The following is a 23,141-nucleotide window of genomic DNA, read 5'->3' on the forward strand; positions in this document are numbered from 1 at the left end:
CAGAGTGAGACTGTGAGAGAGAAAGAGAGAGAGCGCGCGCACGAGAGAAATGCAACATTGATTTACAATTGTGGCGACCTCCTCCCAGGCTACCTTTGCATCATCAGCCTGTGGAGGTCTGCTCGCAGTTCCGGACACTGCGAGCTTGGACCTCCCGGACCAAAACATCAGTTTCCTCCTGGGAGAAGTTTGGCTGTCTGACGCTGCTGCTCTCTTCTGCTATGGCGAATTGAGTAAACTCTCATTACGCCTTCGCACGGCGTATTTAAGGGCAAGGAGAGGGGCTCATTTGATTGGTGTGATGTGTGTAAAACCCACTCCACGCCTTCTCTCCTCCCTCTTTCCGACTTGCACAGGTAGGGACGGACGGAGGCGGGAAAGAGGAGTAGCTGCGCCAGCGCGCACGGTGTACCAAACTTGCAAAATCCGCCTGGCCACACCCAGTTGGCGAAGCGCAGGTGCGCTGCGCCTCCGCCTCGCCCGGTCTGCGAAACTAGAGGCCTATATCTTAAAATGTACCTGAGGCAGCCGACCTGCAGACAGTAAGTATCCTAAGTAGAGGGTAACAGCAGTAACAGGGGCGCTTTGGGGTTGCATTTTTGATGTATGAAAGGCGCTATATAAATAAAGTTTGATTGATTGATTGAACAGCACCAGGTCACCATTGTTCGGGTATCCCTTCTCCTCTTTCAGCTCTCTCCAGTGTGTGAAAGCCGGGCCAATATTAATCCTTGTTCAAGCTCTTGTTTTATCGCTCTCCCGTTTTCTTTTCTTTGTCTCCTCGGACGACACCTTCACCTTCTTCCTTTTCTTTGTTGCTTCAGCCATGACAACCACTTCTAACTTCGTTCACCTTGGTTCGGCTACGCTACTCTAAAGAGAGGAGGGGAGTATGACATTTGCCGTAAAGCAGCCAAATTTTCTAGTCCTTTTTGTGTCCGGGTTCCTACCCAAACCCCGAAACTGCGTAGTGCCAGTGCAAGCGAAACAGATGCTCTCAAGCAATGATGGAGGTGTCATCCAACCTATTGTGAGTTGATGTACCATCACAAGGATCTCGGATATATATTAAACAAGCATTGTGTTGCTTTAATATGCATGAGTGTCTTTAGTAATGGTTTAGATAGTAATACCATTTTTCTGCAAGCTTTGAATAGAGTTAATATTACAAGTCAAACCTCATATCCGTCTCCTTGGGAGCAAACCTGTCAACTTGTAAGTTGTCACAACAAGGAAAAAGACAGGGAGTCAGACTATAATACAACATGTCAGTTACACATCAAATTTAAATTAGACCCTGCTTCATGAACATAGGTATTATATTTCTGGATTATTTCTGGATTTACCGACAAACCCCATCTGGAAGTCATTTGGTTCATCAGGCGGACTTGCTGAGAGAAATCCATGCTGTCTGCGGCAGGTAGTTAGATAACCACATCCTCCTGCACCGAGCAAAAAATGTGCTGTCTAAAAGTTGCAGGACAGCAACTTTTCAGGAATTCCTATAGTTTCCTCTTTAGAGATAAATGTCATATTACTGACTTCCTTCCTGCGTGGGAAACTGATACAGACGATGCATCAGACCTGGCCCAGCAGGCACAAAGTCTGAATCTGAATCCCAACTGGCTGGACATGTGAGACCTTGGCTTGGCTGTTGCTAAATGTCAGAGCACCACTGTGTTGATGTGATCTCTGATGTGGTTGATACTTGACATGGCTTCCTTTCCTTTGGTCATAAGAGGGTTTTGTGAGGAGAGAATCTGAGTGGACATGCAGCTCAGCTATCAGCTATGATTCTTTGGTCAGAGCTGACCGAGGAGGAGTAAGTTACATGTTGTTGTATGAACGTAAATAGGCCAATCTGCTCATTAGAGTGTTTTTGGATAGTGTTTTTGCCTACACCCACACAGCTCAACTGGAAATTTGTCTGAAACTTTCCCGGCACACTTCCATGTAATGGGTGTGGTGCTTCAGACAAACTGCACACAACTGAATTGTGGCTACAATGAAATACAATTTTCTCTTTTTCTAAGTAATACTCTGTGAGAATACAGCATGAAACAAACTTGCAAGATCAAATGCAATATTTAAAGCTATGCTATTTACACTCAAAGACAGGGAATAATTGGTAACAAGAGTAAAGTTTAGAGGACTTCACTAACCAGACATCCTGTGGTATCAATAAACGTCTCCTCAGAGGGGGGTTGATGAGGTAATTTAAGAATGTAGGAACTTTCAGTGACGTTTAGGAGTGTTTTCAGCTACATTTTTCATCCATCACTTCTTTTTAAACAACTTTACATAAATCTATAAATAAAATAGAACCAATTAGTCCAATACTCACTGTCCTTTTATAACCCCAGTTCCAAAAAAAAGTCTGGATGTTGTGTAAGACATAAATGAAAACAGAATGCAATGATTTGCAAATCCTCTTTTGAGCTTTATCCAATTTAATACACTACAAAGACAACATTTTTATTGTTTAAACAAATAAACTTTATTGTTTTTTGTGAAATATACACTCATTTTGAATCTGATGCCTGAAATATGTTCCAAAAAGCTGGCACAGGGGCAACAAAAGACTGGGAAAGTTGGGAAATGCTCAAAAACATCAGTTTGGAACATTTCACAGTAAACTAATTGGTAACAGATTAAAGAATTATTACTAGGTTTGTAAGAGGCATCCTCATCAGGTTCAGTCATGGTCTCTTTGTGATAAACTGTAGTCCAAACATTTAAGAACAATGTTTCTCAACAAATAATCGCCAGGAATCTAAAGGATTTTACCATCTACAATCAACAATATTATCAAAAGATTCAGAGAATCCAGAGAAATCTCTGCACGTAAGGGGCAAGGCTTGAAACCAACATTAAATGGTCGTGACCTTTGACCCCTCAAGCGACACTGCAATAAAAACCGACGAGATCATATAAAGGATATTACTACATGGGCTCCGGAACACTTTTGTTAACCACTGTTGGTAAACACAGTTTGTCACAGCATTTACAAGTGCCAGTTAAGACTCTACAGTGCAATTTGAAAGCCATATATTAGCAACATCCAGAAATGCCGCCGACTTCTCTGGGTGTGAGCTCATCTTATAGGGATTGGCACAAAGTGGAAAAGCATGCAGTGGTCTGACAAGTCCACATTTCAAATTGTTGTGTCCTCTGGGCAAAAGAGGAAAGGGACCATCCAGATTGTTACCAGCTCAAAGTTCAAAGCCAGCATCTGTGATGGTATAACAGTGTGTTAGTGCCCATGGCATCATGGGTAACTCTCACATTGTGAAGGCTTTGTTAATCCTGACAGGTATATACCAGTTTTGGGGCAACATATGCTGCCATCCAGGCAATGTCTTTTTCAGTGACATTCTTGCTTATTTCAGCAACACAATATAACACATTCTGCACCTTTTATAACAATGTGGCTTCGTAGTAAAAGAGTGCAGGTACGGGCCTGTCTCCCATTGAAAATGTGTGGTGCATTATGGAGCACATGGAACATTCGTCAGTGGAGATCCTGGACTGCTGAGCAAGAATGGGAGACAATGTCACTTTCAAAACTTAAACAACTGGTGTCCTCAGTTCCGAAAAACTTACTGAGTGTTGTTAAAAGGAAAGGTGAAGTAACACAGTGGTAAACATGCTCCTGTCCCAACCATTTTGGAATGTGTTGCAGGTGTTTATCAGTTTGAACATTAAATATCTTTGTACTGTATTCAGTTAATTATAGGTCAAAAAGGATTTACAAATCATTGCATTCTGTTTTATTCATGTTTTACACAGCTTCCCAACTTTTTTGGAGATGAGGTTGTGGCTCTATTTTGGTCTCCACCATCTCCTGAGACAAATATCTGTTTCTTTCACTGCTAAATGCTCCACTATGCTCACCAGCTATTCACTAATTTTGTTTGTCTGCTGTTTAGGTGGGTAGTGTACACTGGATATATAAGGGACTTGTTGCTAAAAACAGTTGGCTACGTCAGGAAAAGAGGTTGATGCGAGCGGTGAGATGGAATCAAACCAGTAACGCGGCTAAAACACTCCAAAGAGCTGGAGGAAACTGCAGTCAAGTGATTTTTTTTTCTAACCATAGGAGCCACCCCTCTCACATTAAACATAATCATGTGATCCATCATTACAGGTTACAGTGCCCTCCAAAAGTATTGGAACAGTGAGTCCAATTCGTTTACTTTTGTTGTAGACTGAAAACATTTGGGTTTGACATCAAAAGATGAATATGAGACAAGAGATCAACATTTCAGCTTTTATTTCCAGGTATTTACATCTGGATCTGATACACAACTTAGAAGATAGCATTATTTGTAATGGAACACAAAATTTTTAGGTGAGCAAAAGTATTGGAACATATAAACTTAAAATAGATTAAAGTGAATGAGACTTAATATTTAGTTGCAAATCCTTTGCTTTCAATAACTGCATCAAGCCTGTGACCCACTGACATCACCAAACTTTTGCATTCTTCTTTTGTGATGCTTTTCCAGGCTTTCACCACAGTCTCTTTCAGTTGTTGTTTGTTTTGGGGGGGGGGTTACTCCCTTCAGTCTCCTCTTCAGCAGGTAAAATGCATGCTCTATTGGGTTTAAGTCTGGAGACTGACTTGGCCAGTCTAAAACATTCCACTTCTTGCCCCTGATGAACTCCTTTGTTGTTTTGGCAGTGTGTTTTGGGTCGTTATCTTGCTGCATGATGAAGGATCTCCCAATCAGTTTGGTTGCATCTTTCTTTAAATTAGCAGACAAAATGTTTCTGTAGACTTGTGAGTTCATTTTGCTGCTGCCATCATGTGTTACATCATCAATGAAGATGAAAGAGCCCATCCCAGAAGAAGCCATGCAAGCCCAAGCCATGACATTCGCTCCACCGTGTTTCACAGATGAGCTTGTATGTTTGGGATCATGAGCAGATCCTTTCTTTCTCCAAACTTTCGCCTTTCCATCACTTTGGAAAAAGTTAATCTTTGTCTCATCAGTCCATAAAACTTTTTCCCAGAATTTTTGAGGCTCATCTCTGTACCTTTTGGCAAATTCCAGCCTGGCCTTCCTATTCTTCTTGCTAATGAGTGGTTTGCATCTTCTGGTGTAGCCTCTGTACTTTTGTTCATGAAGTCTTCTGCAAACAGTAGATTGCGATACTTTCACTCCTGCCCTCTGGAGGTTGTTGCTGATGTCACTAACAGTTGTTTTAGGGTCTTTCTTTACAGCTCTCACAATGTTTCTGTCATCAACTGCTGATGTTTTCCTTGGCCTACCTGTTCGACGTCTGTTGCTTAGTACACCAGTGGTTTCTTTCTTCTTCAGGACATTCCAAATGGTTGTACTGGCTATGGCCAATGTTTGTGCAATGGCTCTGATTGATTGTCCATCTTCTCTCAGATTCACAATTGCTTCTTTTTCACCCATAGACAGCTCTCTGGTTTTCATGTTGGTTCCACCTCTAAATGCAGTCTGCACAGGCAAAACCTATCGTACCCAATCTGAAACTGAGCTCAGACATTCAGTGCTATTTATTGTTTGAATAATCAATGTAATTGGGAGACACCTGGGCAACAAAACACACCTGTCAGTCACATGTTCCAATACTTTTGCTCTCATGAAAAATGGGTGGGTTCAAACAAAAGGTGCTATCTTCTAAGTTGTGTATCAGATCCAGATGTAAATACCTGGAAATAAAAGCTGAAATGTTGATCTCTTGTCCCATATTCATCTTTTGATGTCAAACCCAAATATTTTCAGTCTACAACAAAAATAAAGGAATTGGCCTCACTGTTCCAATAATTTTGGAGGGCACTGTATATGAATATTGATTAGTGTGACTTTGAGATCTTGCCTTGGACAGGTTTTACTCGCAGAGAAGTGGTTCCTGGTTTGGGCAACACATTTCTTTGTCACAGTCTTTTAAAGGTTAAACATGTCTTGTGCTGAAATATTATAGGTTGCAATGTAAAGCTTCCTTGGCAGTGCTTGGAGATCTCTGGCTTAATTCCTTCATCCTCCCCCAACACATACACACACACACACACACACACACACACACACACAAAGGCCCTTGGTGTCCTGTCTCTCTCCCCTGTCATAATGCCCCCAGTGTGGTCTGGCAGTGTGACTGGTCGATCAATTAGTAAGCTGTCAGAGTTGCTAACTGGGCTCTTTATTCTCACCCCTTCTCTGATTATTTTCCTTTTCTTTAACAACACATCATAATCAGCTGAGGGAGGAACAGTTGGAACGCCTGCACAAGCCTGATCTCACTCTTCTTTAGCCAAGAAAAGGTCCTTGTTGATTAAGGGAAGGTAGATGTTTAGTTTCCCATGGAACACAGTGGAGCGCTATGTAAGTACGTCTATTTAAATTCTGCGTATGCTATAGCGGTGTGCTCGTTCATGCTCTCACCTTGGTGATGTAGTACACACACTGCTGGAAGGCAAGCATGATGACCTCCTCCAGGACAGCCATTGTCTCCTCAGTGGCTGAACGGACGCAAGACAGACGTAGCTCCAACAGGGCTGAAAATAACACACAAACATACACATATTTCTATAATGTTACTACTTTAAGCAAGAAAAGCAAATCTGTGTTGTCACGATCATGATTTCAGCTGATAAGACAGGAAACATTTGGCTTAAAAGTTGTACATAGTGCAACTTTAATTTTTCATATGGTCACATGATCATTGTATCAAAAATAGGCGACCCACCCAAGTTCTCCACCTCCTTGTTCTCGTCATCTTCCCTTCCTTCTTCATCATCCTGTCCCTGCTCTTTTCGGGTTCTCCACTCCAGAATAAGAGGCAGCTGGTACTGGATGAACTGCAGCAGCTCCAGACTGTTGGACATCCACACCACCAGGGGGTGAAGTCCTGAGATCTCCCCATGATGGCTGAGAACTTGGAGGTCTTCTGGGTTTGAGCCTTCACCAATGAGACTGCAATATAGAAGAACAGGTAAGCAGTGTCGTCTGTGAACTGTGATACAAGTGATTGCTGAAGAAATACAGTAATGTGTGCTTACACTTCAGGTTGAACTGCAGCTAAGTCCTGGGTGTGTTCCTGTGTGACAACAAAAGAAGGCTTTGCAATGAGTGCATCACATGGTACTGTTCTGGCTGCAGTCAGACTCAAATGGAGTTTAAAAAATGTTTCAAATTAACAGGGCTAGATCAGCCTGTTCAGGGGCCTTCACGTATTCGTATCAAACCATTCAGTACGAGGCTTCTGGTTCGGTATGCATTACACATGACGCGAGACACTGAGCTATTGTATTACACTTGCAAAATAAAACACATAGCTTAAACTGTGTTTAATATAATGTTCCCAGTGCCACTCTACTCAACAAGGCAGCTCACACAACAGAACAGGGAACATGCTGTCTGTCCCTCCCACCCCCAAACCAAAACATTCGCACTGGAAGGTACGCTACGCTAAGCTGGCTCATTTGAAGATGGTTAGTAATGCCATTACTAGACTAGTATTTGAAGATCCTGCGATAACCTACAGGTCTGCTGTTTGGAGCCACTTCAGTTTTGCTGTGAATTATGAAGGCAATGGTGAGACAGAATGTTGGATAAAAACACACCAAGCCAAAGACTGAGCCACCACACAGCTGCACTCTCTTCAGTAGCTAACCCAGTGGCACAGTTACATATACGACCGCGGTCGAAGCATGAGCCACTGCACTGCGACAAACTCTTTTTAGCAGCCAAGCCAGCAGCACACACACACATATGGCTGCACAGCATAATCCCCCCAGAACCAGGGTACGAGAGCTGCCGCAAGGCTATAGCCTCTTGTTAGCACAAAGCACACATCCACAGCAGTGAGCAGGGTAGCCAATCAGGCCAGAAAGACTAAAAGGTATGTTAGTGATGGCTGTTAGGCTTGTGACTGTATGATTGTGGCATATAACAGAGATGTTTATTCATGTATTTATTAGACTGAAAGAGCTCAGAGAGCTCGTGGGATGTAGCAAACTCACAGCTGACACACAGTGGGTGAAAACAAACAACGCTGATACTACGCACTCTAATGTCAGTCGTAACGTAGTATTGATATACCCCCCCCCCCCCCCCCCCCCCCCCCCCCCCGCCCAAAAGTCCAAATTCTGTTAGTTTTTATACATTTAAAATTTTAAAAATCGAGGAAATTTCTCTGGCATTCTCATTTTTTTTTGCTGTACCAAAAACATACTGATCCGTGACACCACTGTATGGTATTGAACTGAACCATGAATTCTGTGCACAGTTACACCCCAAATTACGACCTATGGTGACTGACGTGAAAATGCGAATGGCCCAGTCTAGAGCCAGTGTTTGGTTTGTCTGTTCTGAGCCACTGTAGAAACATGGCAGTGCAACATGGCGATCTCAGAGGACAAGGACCCGCTCACTATGTAGATATAAAGGGCTCATTCTGAGATTGCAAAAACACAATTCATATTTTCAGGTGATTATACGCTAAGGGAAACCTACTCATTATATTATAGTCCATTTCTGCTGATATATCATCCTAAATCCCTAACATTAAACCTTAAATGTGTTAAAATTACATGGTGGCACCACAGAAACAATGCCAATAGAAAGTCTTATAGGATAATTTGTCGTGGTGAACACACAAATTCCCTGGTTCAACAATTTCACGCAATGAGCGGTGGTTAATGTTACAACCCCATAGGTAGCGTAAAGAGCTTGAAATTTTGTGTTGGAAGGTGGACAGGTCAAACTTTTTAGATGTAAACTTTCATCTACAAGACTGCTGTTTGTGTCTTATGTGAAACCAAACTCAGCGTTAAGTTAATTTAATTTTACAGACGTAACATTACGTAGTTACGTGAAATTAAGTGATGTACTAACACCACGTTATAAGTACTTACGTTCTGTACACTACATACATACTAATTTTAAGGGAAACCCTGATCTTTTTCTCAACCTAGCTACTATATTAGCTACAACATTTTCTCCTAAACCTAACCAAGTTTTTTTTGGTGCGGAAACCTAACATTTCACAACCTTTCTAGCACATAGTTTGAACACATTCCACCACCATGTAATGTGGTGATAAAAGCTTGTGTTTATATCACACATTTTTGTGAAATCTGGTTGTCTGTTGATAACGTGACAGTAATTATGGTCACACTTAAAATGTCACCATTTCAAATGGCGGTGTAACCAGGCCTATATCATTGTGGTTTGTATTGTGCGTTAGTGCTGCATGTTGCCCTAAAGAAAAAATCAATTCATTAATGTCTAGCAGATCTTCTATAACATCTTCCTCCTCTACAACTCACCCACATGGCACTCTGAACTCCACTTGCAATAAGCAAAAGCAGCCTGCGCAGGTGTGAGGTATGAAGACATGTGGCTGAATACCGCACACACAGACACAGCAAAAATGCAACAGTCAGTGGCGGTCTGTCTTTGACGCCGGTCCTTCCCATAGCAACTATCTCCCTGACAATGCGATCCTCGTCCTCGCTGTCATACTCCAGAGTCAGGCTGTGGCCTTCGGGTGATTTTAAAAAGGGAAGACCTCTGTTTGAGGACTGTTTGCTGCTTGAGCTCTTGAAGTCAGTGCAAGCTGTGATGCAGGTGTTGCAGAGGATCATTTCTCTTGTATGGTTTGTTGTAGTGGCAGAAGTGGTGTGACCCAGCGTCCAGGGGACAGCAGTCACACCGGTTTCAGGAGCAGCATCATTCACTTCCTTCATTTCCAAGACAGAAGCAAGAATTAGGATTTATATTTAAGTTTATTTGTTCTCAAGTAAGGAATTTGGAAAAAAAAAGATTTTACCAGGTAGAAATAATACAGTAGATACTTCATACAATCCGCCCTCACCTTCCTGTCTCTCTTGTTTGCCACTCTTACCTTGTGTGTCAAAGCAAAGGGATCCTTGAAAAGAAACAGGTAGTGCTGTCCCAACCCGATGACATCACCAGGATTTAGCTGCACTTCTTTTCTCAGCACCTCGCCATTCCTCGTCACCATGGCGTTTTGACAAGGACTGAGCATGGTGGGGCTGCCAATGCCATGGCGGTGGAAAAAGCAGTGTCTCTGAAGTATGTCAGTGGCAAAGAGAATGATGTCAGGCTTTGACCCGTCTTCATGAGCAGTTTGCCGACCAAAGACAATGTTTGGCGCAGCAAGTAGGTAGATAACAAAGTCCTGAGTGCAGAGAAAAATTCTAAGTTACCACAAAATCTGCAACAATTGAGTGGATATTCTCCATTCCTTTGATTTCATCTCAAACTTATTGTGTCCAATGTTACATATTCTCCTTTTGATTTTCTATTGATATGTCAGTATTGGTTGATATGAGTCATGTTTCTGGCCACCTGATGAATCTAAGTCCAATATTCACTCTCCTTTTAGCTGTGGTCTGTTAGTATTAGTTCCACCAGCAGCTACGTCACAACAGTCTCTCCCACTGAAAGCAGTCTGATCATGTGGAGGTATTAGAATTCTTGATCCAAGCCCAATTAGACAAACAATCTTTTATTAATCACAGTGAGTGGCAGGCACAATGTGTAGGGATTATTATGTTTGACATTCCCCTTGTGATGCCCGTCTATTCCAACAGGACAGATTTAACAAGCTGAATTAATTCACAAATAAACTCCCTAAACCTCGTTCACAGTAGTATTTCTCGTGGTAGATGATTATATGCTCTTTTTGGGAAAACAACTGTGACGCAGAGTCAAAATCACATCATGTGAGAATTAGCCTCTGTGTGTGTGCATGCCGTTAAAACCATGTGTAATCAGCCAGGAAGCAGTGCCAGGGGTGTCTTTTTCTGTTTCCTGATCAGTGTTTTGACACACGGCTTTTCGACATACTGTTCAGTGACCTTTCGCGTAATGATTCTCCCTCTGACTCTCTCTTTATCCTGAGAAAACATGCTGTTAGGGCTGCAGCCCTGAAGTGTTTGACACCAGTAAAGGGCATAACACAGTACTCCACTGAGCTCTTTGAATGTAATATAATGCACATGTGAACATTTTGTAAAGAACCAAAATCAGCCTGCATGCATGTGAGTAGTTTCTGTAAGAGGTGGTGGAGGTGGAATTCACTGTTTGGTAAAGCTCACCTCTGTTAGCCTACTGTAGCTACACCTGTTGAACTTATCCAGTTTACAATAACAAGGACAGAATATTTGTAATATTTTAAACAATGGGTAATTAATTTTAGGCACAAGTAGATAAAAACAGCCTCTCATTTCTAACTGACGACTGTTGACTTTAGTGGGGAAAATGATGACTGGCAGATTTTTTTCAGCTTTAGTTAGCTAATTAAACTAATGTTAACATCATGAAATGGATAAAAAAAGGTCATCTCTGGCTTACTTTTTTAAAATTTCCACCTTTAAAAACAAGAATCCTGTAAAGTGATTGCATGTACAGTAGCCTATGTATGGCTACATACATGTAATCATGCTAAAAGACTTAAGCTAAAGCTAAAGCTACATGTCCCAGGCAAAATATCAGCATCCTCACAGTTAATGATCCATGTAGAAGACAGAGAGATAAAGAAACAGCATTATTCTTGTATTGCACTGTAAAGCTAGTTACTCCAGAAGAAAAAACATCACAGTGAAACAAGATCACAGTTCTAACATATCCCTGTTTGGTCACACTTGCATACTATTCAACCAGTACATTTTACTCAGTGTTACAAGAGAAAATGTCTTTTAGGATGACAGCTCTCTGATGTGTCAAATGTCGCGCTATCTTGGCTATCATTGGCTGGGGCTGCTCAAGTAACTTCCTAAATCTGATAAAGAACTGCTAACGTTAACTAACTAATAGCATCCAGGACAAACTTTCAAAAAGTGAGAAGATATTATATGATGAAAACTGAATATGCTGTTCTTGCTGACAATGAATGGGGCTTTTTTTTTTAACATAATCTGTAAGCATTCAAACTAAATTGTATTTGGTTAATGATGCACTCTGTGCCCTGGGGAGAAATGCTGAATTACTGCTATGACCTGAAGACCCAGCCTTAAAACTTCATCCCCCCATCCTTTCATCCCTCTACCTTCATCCATGCATCCCTAATCCTTCATCTCTTTATCACTTCATAACTCATCCTCTCATGCTTCATCCCTTGACCCTCATTCATTCATATATCATCCTTCATTCATTGACCAGCATCCTCTCATCTCTCACCCCTCATCCTTTTATCCCACATCCCATCATCCCTTAATCCTCATCCCTTCATTCTTCCCTCCAGACCTTTACTCCATCATATGCAATAAACTGTTTTAAATCTTTATCTTTATTGCCGTGGTCTTTGTTAGTAAAATCATCAGTTATAAAAAACATGTAAACTGCATTGTTAAGACGGACAAGTGAAGCATTAGCTGGGTAATATCACATGATTGACTTTACATGGAGCTAAAGTTAATGCCAAAACACCTTAAATGTTCGCTGAATGTGCTTTTGTCTGTATATGAGTCAAAAGAATTCATAAATAATCTTTTAAAAGTGTAGATGTTTACAGTAAGCTAGCTCTGGCTCCATTAAATTTAATAATGCTAATGCTAGCGAAGCACGGCAAACTTATTGCTAATGTGCTTGGTTTAAAAGGAAAACAACTGATGCTTTGAGATGGCCATCAGAGATGGCAGAGGTATGATCATGTCATCCTATCTGAGTTGTAACAGGTGGTGTGTTTCACATGTTTTATTTCCTAGTTGCTCCAGGAAAGAGGATTAGTGTACTATCGCGCCCATAATTTACATAAGGTATCATGGTGGCTAGGAATAAGGTGGATAGAGAGAAGGCCAGCCAGAGGTAGACAAAACACTTTGTCGTTACAGTTGACAACAGTTACTTAATTTGTCCACAGTTGACCCAGATTTTGAGAGTAAAATGATTTTAACTGCAGATTGTGTTTTCAGTTTTTTCAACACTGTTATCTTTAGCTGCCAGCCGCCAGCACACCTAACAGAATTTTAAGCTTGGTGACTTGACATTTCTTGCCCAGATGCACCTTGGGATTGTAGTTAACATAAGCTTCGACCAAAATAGCTCCCCCAACTTCCCAACTCTAATGCCGAGTGTGTGTGTGTGTGTGTGTGTGTGAATGAGATACCTGTGTGAGGCTGCAGCCTTGCAGCAGCAGCAGGTACGGACAGTCATGAGGAGGGTGAATGGAGTACTGTGTGGTGTTATCGTCACTGCTCTCCGTCTCCTCCCTCTCTGACTCCTCTCCTTCGCGCTCGCCTCTTGGCCTTGACAGACAGAGGGTCTCTGTTTTGGCCTGCGACCCGCTGTCCCCCTCGGTGGGAACCACGAGGCTATGAATGTGATTCTGTCTGGGGCTTGTTTTCAGGCACTCGTAACTCTGCACTGGAGTTTGATTCAGACTCTCGCTTCGTTCCTTGTGACATGTATCACGATCTGTGTCCTGGTTGGTCTCTGTGTCTGAATCTAACAGGTCCATCTCACTTTTGCTCCTCCACAATTTGTGGCCTCGCCCCATGGTCCTCTCTAAGAGGGTGGAGGTCACTCTGGAGCGGCTCTTCTGCAGCTTTCGAGCCTGGGCATTGATTCCTAGTAGGGAGACGAATAAACAGAACAGTTAGAATTGATTAAAAACTGCTGTCAAAATGTGTGCAAGCTGAGCTGCTATTTACATGAGTAATGGAACATAGTGATAGGGCAACACCCGTTTTTTTCCTGCAGTAAGGTGAGGTGTTGGTGAGCATGTGTGTGTTCGGTCATTTGTACATCGTGTGTTTGTGCCAGAGTCAACACAGAGAAGCCCCATACAGGAAACAGACCTCAGTGGAAAGACAGACACAGCTCATGGAAAAATAAAAAGTTCACCCACTCAGCAGGCATCCACAAGCTGACACCGATAGAAGGCTATCACAAGCTGCACCATTCATAAAAACAAAACACAAAACTGACACCATGACCACAGCTGTGTCAACCACAGCTGTGGCCTCCAGTAAAAATGACAGTGAGTGGTCCACCCTGCACATTTACAGTGCCATAAAGTGTTTGTGTCCAGCGTCTACAGAACATTCTGTGTATTATTCTGACGCATCATTCTTTGTAAAAATCACTGGATAAGATTTGCTGTGTAAAGCTTTTATGGTATTATGTTAAAGTAAAGAAAGGGTGTGTCACTGGTAGGAGTTTAATTGAATCACATGGTGTCTGTGATGTTCATCAAATTAAAACTTCTGACTTTTTTAATGGAAGCAAGAAAGAAAAATAGGTCCAAATTTGTAACAGAAATTGAAAAGAAAGGAAAAAAAGGAATCGTAGACCTATTAAAATATAGTTTGGTCTGTGTGGCTTGGCTGATTTTCACTGGAAAACCGGCGTGCCAATAAACCACATTTTTACTGTGAGAACTCTAAAACTGGCTTTAATACTGACAATGCTTCATTTAATGGTGCAAACTTTTATTCCAGGACATGCAGACACCCTGAATAAGGACACTGTAAAATGCTGATGACCCCGAGGCTACTGTCAGACACTGTACCAGCAGTGATGGTGTCTTTGTCTTTGGATATCTTCTCCTCTACTGAGCTTCTCCTCTGGATTTCGAACCGTCTCGCCAGGCCTTCTCTAGGTTTCCATAGTGACTGCAGGAGGAGGGGCTTCTCATTGTCGCTCACCACTCGGAACCCTTCCGTCCTCCACCGATGTTCTCCAGTGGAGCCGATGGTGTCGCACAGAACATAGGACTCTGCTTCCTCCTTGCCCAGGCCATACCTAGAGATGAGATTGTCAACATATTATCATCATAATGATAAAACTAGCTGGATAAAATTATTTTAGCACTCCAAAGGTGTGCTTTTGGAAACTCTTGGTTTCTTGCATTATAAATCACAATTGATAACATTGTCTATTTAAAGCTCCTATATGTAGGATTTTAAAATTTCAGACATGTCTACTCTTCCATAACCCCAAAGCATCCAACGTAGTGATAATGAACTGGATCTCTTGAAAGCAACAGAGAATCAACTACTTTTCACCAACTGGGTGCGGTTACATGATGGCTTCTCATACAGAATGAAATAAATCAGAATGAAATCATTCGGAATTAAAGTTTTTTCAGGTAGTTTGTCATTAGTCATTGGTCCGACAGCCCATTGGTCCGACATCCCATTAGTCCGACAGTCCACGGTGCTGAACGGCTCCAGGCGGGCGTATTTCTACCTTGATGGTGTGCCGCGACACCGGCTCTGGGTCAGCTGGTAAAGGCTTGAGGCGAAGCAGGCTTACGGCTTATGTGTTTGTCACTTTCTTTTTCATTTTAACCCACACCATGATCTTTTCCTAACCCTAACCAAGTAGTTTTTGTGCCTAAACCTAACCAGACCTTAACCACAGGGCATCATGATGATTTCGGAACAACAGGACTTCGGAACAATGGGTTTAATATGGTCGGAACAATGAGATGTCGGACCAATCGGCTGTCGGACCAATGGGCAGTTCCCGTAGTTTACATGGGAAATATTCATTCATTGAGGGTTTACATGGGAGATCAGTTTAAGGTTTGGGGCAGGGAAGGTTTCTGATTGGATAGTGGGCAGGGCAGATGTTACGTGTTTACGTTTACTGGAAGAAAACACTGTAGTCCTCGATCCGGATAACAAGATGCTTGACATTGCCGTTCTTAGTGCCTTTTTCGGGCTTGTTTTGCTTATATTCTTGAAGCAGCAGTACGACAACAACCTTGTTCTGCTAATGCTTCGTCTGTTGAGGAGGAGAAGGGAGGTAGAAGGTCGAAGAAGGGAGATGGAGAACCGTGCTGTGGCGAATGGAAACTGGTGAGTGCAACAAGTCCGACTGCTCTATCTCAGCCCGTTGCTATGCACGCTGTATACGTCATCGCGCCAGAAGGGCAAGGAAACAAGCATGCGCAGAAAGAATGGAATGGCTGGAATCGGGTAGGAGGTGTATACAAGACAGAAAAATTCTTCCATTTGGGTTCTGAAAAGGAATATTCCACCCCTTCATACATATAATACATTTTCCATAATTTTGAAATATTTGAAAGCAGCTACGTAACAATTCAACACATTGGGGGTAGTTTTAAAAGACAAAGCTGGAAAACACACCCTTGCTCAGTTCAATACACTTAGCCAACACACCATGTTCTCTCTCTCAACTCATCAAATATGGCAGCTTGGTCAGTGGCACTATGCTTCGAACTGTAACACTCTAGATACCTCTCTAGCATCAGTTTTGGACGCTGAGGGATGGTGTGTCATTATATGCTTTTTAGATGCTACAGATCTTTTAAAAATAAACTTCTGTGTTCTTTGTTTCTGCTACTACTTTAGGTTTTACTGCTTGATTAGGTGTAGAAAAAAAGATCATGGTTTGGGTTAAAACAAATATATTTGTTACGTAAATTCATTACACAAGTAACTTAGTGAGTATATCTTGTGACATACTTGATGCAGCGTACGTGATGTGTGTCACGTGACATTAACTACGTTATGCACCTAAAACAAAAACTTAGCGTTGACATTTGGTTTCACAAGGGACACAAACAGCAGTCTCTTTGGTCAATGTTCTATGTTTGCTTGACCCAACCACCATGGGTTTTCATTGGCGATAACTGAAAGCCTGGTCTGTCCGTTTAAGGACACTGAAAGGGTGCCTTGTGTGTTTAAATCATGTGCAAAATGCCACTGACCAAGCTGTCATATTTGATGCCCTGGGGATAAGAATGGGTTATACTGAGTTCATGACTCTTCTCAAGGTGTTCTCACAAATGTCTTGTATGTTTTCCCATGAAAAGCAATGCACACAAATTTGTACATCCCATGTATTTTGAAAGGCTGGGATCATGTGAACCACACGCTGACCGGAGTAAATAAGGAAGCAGTCTCGAGCGCTTGTAAAGAGCGAGGTTGGGGTGGTGGATGGGTCACAAGAAAAATGACTCTCACCTGGGACTTCCCCTGAGTTGTGTGTTCAGATCCATGTGAACCTTGAGTCATTTTAGTGTACGTCCTCACCATGTTAAACCTCCATAACTTTACTTGCCTAAAGCTAACCTCCATAACTTTATGTTGATTATGTAACTGTGCGTTAAGAACGTAACATCATTTGTGGGGTGCAAATTCATAGGATATGATACAAAATGTTGTGCACGAATTTTTTCGTAGGATATCACACGAAGCATTCTGTGAGAATACGTTGCTCTTCTCTACTTGCACCACTCCTACATTATGTGTTGTCATTTACCATTATCCCATAATTGTGTTGCAGTTTAGTAAAAATGACAGAAAGTCACTTTAAACCTATATAAGTTCATTTTAACCACTCAGGGGCAACTAAACAAACTGTAGACATAATGTATCAGCAGACAATTGACTATTTACATATCTAGCAGAAATGCAGCAACGTTAGCATCATTTCTCTGGCCATCATATAAATATATTAATATTCACTTTTTTAAGCTCTGGTTTGCTCTTAACCAACACTAAATTGGAAATGTCTGGCTCTTTAGCTACAGTGTACTCAATTTTATTTACCAGCTAATCGCTAACTGTCTGCTATTTGGCGCTATGCTGGTTGCTAACAATAGATTTATCAGTGGGTTTTGTTGCCTGCTGCTGCTGGAAGTAAGAGTGATGAGAGCTGTGAGAGTGAACCAAAACAGCAACGTTGTGGACTATTAATGAGCTCAAAAATGCTAAAGTGCTCCACAGAGCCGTGGGGGAACTGCAGAATCAGGTGATAGTCGTTGAGTTTATCACTACATGCAACCTCTCTCACATTATACATAATCATTTGATCCATTATTGATGTAAAAATATTTATTATAGCAGCTTTAATATAAAACCCTCCAATATGCAAACATGCTGACTGATAGAGGGTTGTTTTCACAGTTTCTTGGAATCGAAGTAACTTCTTATCACATTAGACCTGTACACAGTACAGAAATGAATTTACCCAGAGTTATAATGTTGCTATGTGCTTAATGTATTTGCTAACCCATTACTAAATAAGAGATCTAGTAATGATTGAGCTAAATGTCACTGCCATAGCATAAATTTTCACTGAAGGAAAAGAAAAATGATTTACTCTTTCCTCTACAAGCTGAATACCACTGGTATTAATCATTCCATTATGTTTTTGGCTGAAACATAAGCAACGACTGACAGACATTCACTCTCTGGAGAGGCCGCCTTAGAGCCCCGGCCGACACTGGCTGTCTTTCACACAAATCTGAGGTTTGCTTCAGACCTTTTCAGGCCTATTAAATAAACTATTTGGCACAGGCACACACTGTGTGAACTGTACTGCGATTATAATAAACAGAATAACGGGTCAGGTCAACTCTGTTCATCTGAAATATACTAATCACAACAACATGAACATGCCGTGCTTTTATCAGTGGCCAAAATTTTGCGCATCAGGGACTGTTCTGACTGCTTTCATATACACATGATGTAGCACAGAGGTATATTAGAGCAGAGGAAGCATGTGGATGGACATATTTCAACTCACACTTTGTAGACACACAAGGTAATACAAAGCAGACACATATGGCTGGCAGACGCACACACACACACGCACAGATAGTACATGGCCTTACCGTTCAAGGGCCTCTTTGACGAGCTCTTTAGCACTAGAGTGTGTGGTGGCCAGGACGCTCTTATAGTGAGCTCCCTCACAGATTTCATTTCCAAAGATCTTCAGGATTCCTGGAGCTGTTATCTGATTGGAGAGCTCAGAAGGGTCGTCCACTCTTAAAGCGTCTGCAGAGATCACTGCGTGACACGACACAAAAACATAGGGAGGAAGTTTTAGTGCTGGGTCTCAGATGTGGTTCATTAGCATTGTTGGCAGATTTACCATTTACCATAAACCCAGTGAGACAATCATAAAATAAACACTATGCCTAAATATGTGCAGTGCACTACTTTGGTAGCTTGTATACAGTAAACCTATGGTCTGTACTAGTAGGAATTTATGGAATATGTACACTGACTGATGTCAGTTGAGCAGTTATCACACTATTATGCATTTGTAACTCGGGCTGGGCAATATATTCATATTATATCAGTACTGTAATATAAGGCTAGATATTATCTTAGAATTTAGATTTCGTAATATCTTAAGTGTTGTGTTTTCCTGGGTTTAAAGGCTGCATTACAGTAAAGTGATGTAATTTTCTGAACTTACCAGACTGCTGTAGCTGTTCTGTTATTTACCTTTACCCACGCAGTCATTATATCCATATTATGATTATATTTAAAAAATCTCAGTGTGTAAATATTTTGTGAAAGCAACAATAGTCAACCTTTCAATAATGGCTCAATATTACATATTGAAGTATTTGGTCAAAAATATCATGGTATTTGATTTTCTCGCCCTGCTTTGGGGTCTGCAAAACATATTTGAGCTTTATAATGAAGGTAACACAGCCTATTCCGTCTAAATTAACCTATCAACATTACTAATGAGTCTAAATATATATTAATATGTTCTACCATACGGTGGCTACTCTTTGGTGGGCTATTTATGATTATTTGGTTCTTAAACGTTGCAACATTGGTGATGAAAGTAAACAAATCTGTCCACGAACTACTTGACACTCGTTTTCTTTTTTCTTTTTCCTTTTTTTTTCTCATTTTTTGGAGTTGGAATCCATAGCTAGCTTAGCTGGGGAAACTCAGGACCAGCCATCACTACTGACATTTAGTGGAAGAAACGCCAGGCCATAAACATATGAACCACATTTTAGCTGACAAAATGTTAAAACATTTTTTTATCCAGTGTATACGCTTTTTTTTTTTTTTTTACAGTTGAGGAATCTAAGTATCATTTTCAGCCTACAATGATAAATAATCAAATTAAAATGTTAAAAAAATAACATTTTTCATTTCCATATAATTTCTAAAAAGCTTCATGTGGCTCTGGAGCTGTGGGTTGGAGCACAGCGGTGACACATATCTGCGGTTTACCTAAACACTGAAATACAATTTAACACCTGTCACTTGTCTCAGTGATGGTTTTGTTTGTTTACCCTAATTAAAGCCCCAGTTAGATATGTAGCATTGCACTCTCATAAAGTTGGGGAACTCACAAGAGACATTTAAAAAAAAAAAAAAAAAAAGGTCATAATTGAAGCAGCAAAGGGTCTAGAAAGATTCAACTGATAGCATCTTTTGTTGGATTAGACTCTCTATGCCAGTTAGAAACCCACCTCCAAGCCCATGTCCTCACTTACTAATGGAGGCTTCTGTTTTAAATTTGTAGTCTCTACGACTAAACTGAGATCATCCTAATGACATCATCATGGTTATTCAGACAGCTCCTCCAAAACAACATAAGACATCATACAACTGTATTTAAAGACAACTCTTTGTGACCAACAAACAGACCTTAATGTGTAAAATCGGTGGCTTCTTTTAAAGTACACTACGCAGGAAGTGTCAGCTGTTTGTAAACAGTATTACCAGTGAAAGTGAAAGCCAACCCCAGCTTTGCCCACAGTTTTGTCTCATCATAGTTGCTTTTTTTTATGTCACAATGCTTGCCGATTTTTGTAGCTTCCTCTTGGATGCCTGCTATAAAGTCCCGCCCTAAACTGTGCCCAGGAACGTCCCGACCACAGTAAAATGAGAAGACAAAAGGAAATACAAGCAGAGAGCAGCATCTCTGCACACACTTCTAGTGGGTCATAATTGAAAATTGAAAGAAATTACTTTTGTCCTTTTAGCCTGCATAGCATACCTTTAAAGTAATGTCTTAAAATGAAAGCAGCAATGATTTATTAAAGTTAAAACGACACAGAAATAGAGAGAAATATAAAGTCTTTGTTACGTACTGCTTTCCTTCCTGGACAGGGAGGACCTGATGCCTGCTGTCAGCGCCATGGAGCCTGAGGTGGAGGTGGGGCCGCGGAGGAAGACACCTGAGAGGCGGTTGGTTTGGCGACGGATGCGGCTCTTGCTGGGCTGTCTGATGGCTGCACCCTCTACTGACCTGCTAGTGGATGAACTGCAAGTGGATGGAGCTGGTCTGGTGAACAGAGGACAAGGATGGGGTCCTTGATCAAGACACTGAATCATCTCTGACTTAGACCCCTTGTGAAAAGAGCAGTAAGACAGATAGGAGGGACCAACAGAGCCTCTTCCCATCATGTGAACAAAGGATAGCAGAAGAAGATAGAACACAGTGAGGAACTACAACTGATGCAACAGCAAAGGACAAACTATAAATAAGAAAAGACAAGAAAAAGAAAAGTCCTAAGCAGAGGGAGAAAAGTCACACAAAATGGGCAAAACAAATTCTACAAACATGCACTTAAACACCAATGAAGATTACGCCCATAAACCTACATCACAAAGTCCTATCACCACACTACAATGCAGCTTATATACATACATGTCTGTCTGGAGCACAATGCCGTCCAGTCTCCTTCACCTCTCTCAGCTCTCTCAGAACATTAATGAAATAATGAAGTGTTGTTTTACTTCTGACCAAGCCTGTAAGCTTCTTATCACCACAGTTCAAAGGTTCTCTGCTGTTACACCACCACTTGGGTAAAAGAGATTTAAGATTTCAGATAATAGTGTTGGTTCAACAGTCTGACGTCTGTGGTGGTAGGAGTGAAAGTGCCATGATGGAATGTGATGGCACACGTGCACATTACACAGCTGTATTTAGAGGTCAGTGAGTATTTAATAGTATTTCCTATTGTGCTGAAAAAAGTGCATTCATTCAGTAATGTATGACTTCAAATGTGCTATGAGGTCAGGTTATTCCATCAAATCATTCTCTGCTCCCCCTTAACTAAATAAAACATTCAACTGTCTGATTTACCCTTAAAACTAGACTGTGTAAGAAGGGAATGGCACATTCTCTTAAAATGAGAAGCAGCAAGGGTGACAAAGATTTTTCCAGTCAACACAGTCCTCATAAATGTCTTAGAATTCATGTCTACAAAGTGTTAAAGCTGCTCATACTCACTGCTGAAAGCCATCACTTGTCTTCCTCCCCAACTTGACAAACCGCCTCTTAGCTGAGGCTGCAGGTAACCCCGGTGGTCTCGGTGGGAGAGAACGCAGCTCCTCAGAGGAAAACTTCATCTGATTCATTCCTGACTGATGGCCTTGGCTGTTCCTGCTCGACTTAAACTGTTCCAGATAATTTGAAACGAACACAACTGGTTCCTATCATGTCCCATGAGCCTGCGATGCACATAGATCGCTCTGCTTCATTCCTGGGATGTTTCATCCAGGACAAGCGTCACAAAGCCGTTCAGCTGCCGCTTCATTTTACGCACTCCGGAACAGGCGCTGCAGATGTTTCCAGCCCTCATCCAGCTGTTGGGACTGCCGGAGCAGCTGGGCTGTGCAGTCCAACGACGAGTTGTAGCTTTTCTTCACAATGTTTCTGTGACGCTCCACGTTGGATGGGTAAAAGTAGTTGACTGAGAGCAGGCCAGAAAGTGGACAGATCTGAACACTTAACGGGCAGCTGGAGGAGGCAGCTTGTTTCAAATTCACATCGAACCCGCTCTCCAGATGTGCGTCAACAGCGCAACTGCTCGGAGATGCCAAGTGCGCACACCCGCCCACCCACACCAAAACTTTCAAAATAAAATCCTCACAGCAGAACGCATTTCATCATTTCTTTCCAACTCCAAAGCCAATAATCTAATATTTCAACACTGCTCTATTTAATCAAAACTCTTGGTAGAGTTTGTACCTCAGCTCTAATACAAATCAGCCCATGGCAGGGAAACGGTCCTCCTGTGCGACATGAACCGAGTGAACCAGAGGAGCACACATTGCTGCGCTCATGACTCCATCTTCTGGCTGCGCTGCGCCCAGCTCTGAACTGAGATTACAGGATTTCTGTAAGTAAGGAGCTTACTGCATTATATGCAAGTGACAGAAATGTGTGATCACATATGTCTGACGTCACCGTGTGCAATATCAACAGGCTTAAAAAAAACACAAAACTGTACTGTAGCTGCTGGTTATAAAGCTGTAAACGTACAGCTCTTCTCTAACCTTACTAACATCAGTAGCCCTACTATTAAAACAGGCCTAGAAAAGCTCCTGCAAAGCCAGCCCAGATACCTATAAGCCGACAAATAGCCACTAATGTAAATACCAGCAATGCCGT

General features: G+C 41.6%; 1 protein-coding gene across 1 annotated transcript in view; it reads right to left on the reverse strand.

The window, feature by feature from the left end:
- LOC117246870 (ras-associating and dilute domain-containing protein-like) overlaps nt 1–22,526 on the reverse strand; it is a 41,299-nt gene extending 18,773 nt beyond the window's left edge. Inside the window, exons 1-10 of the mRNA XM_033610885.2 lie at nt 21,978–22,526; nt 20,833–21,026; nt 18,595–18,769; nt 14,515–14,747; nt 13,111–13,571; nt 9,883–10,179; nt 9,305–9,718; nt 7,034–7,071; nt 6,721–6,947; nt 6,417–6,529 (exon numbers count right to left, since the gene is read on the reverse strand). Of these exons, the coding sequence (XP_033466776.2) occupies nt 6,417–6,529; nt 6,721–6,947; nt 7,034–7,071; nt 9,305–9,718; nt 9,883–10,179; nt 13,111–13,571; nt 14,515–14,747; nt 18,595–18,769; nt 20,833–21,026; nt 21,978–22,105 (2,280 nt within the window). The 5' untranslated portion in view covers nt 22,106–22,526. The remainder of the gene's footprint in view (nt 1–6,416; nt 6,530–6,720; nt 6,948–7,033; nt 7,072–9,304; nt 9,719–9,882; nt 10,180–13,110; nt 13,572–14,514; nt 14,748–18,594; nt 18,770–20,832; nt 21,027–21,977) is intronic.
- Nucleotides 22,527–23,141: the final 615 nt, after the last annotated feature.

Source organism: Epinephelus lanceolatus, chromosome 21 (genome assembly GCF_041903045.1).
Source record: "Epinephelus lanceolatus isolate andai-2023 chromosome 21, ASM4190304v1, whole genome shotgun sequence".
Lineage (NCBI taxonomy): Eukaryota > Metazoa > Chordata > Actinopteri > Perciformes > Serranidae > Epinephelus > Epinephelus lanceolatus.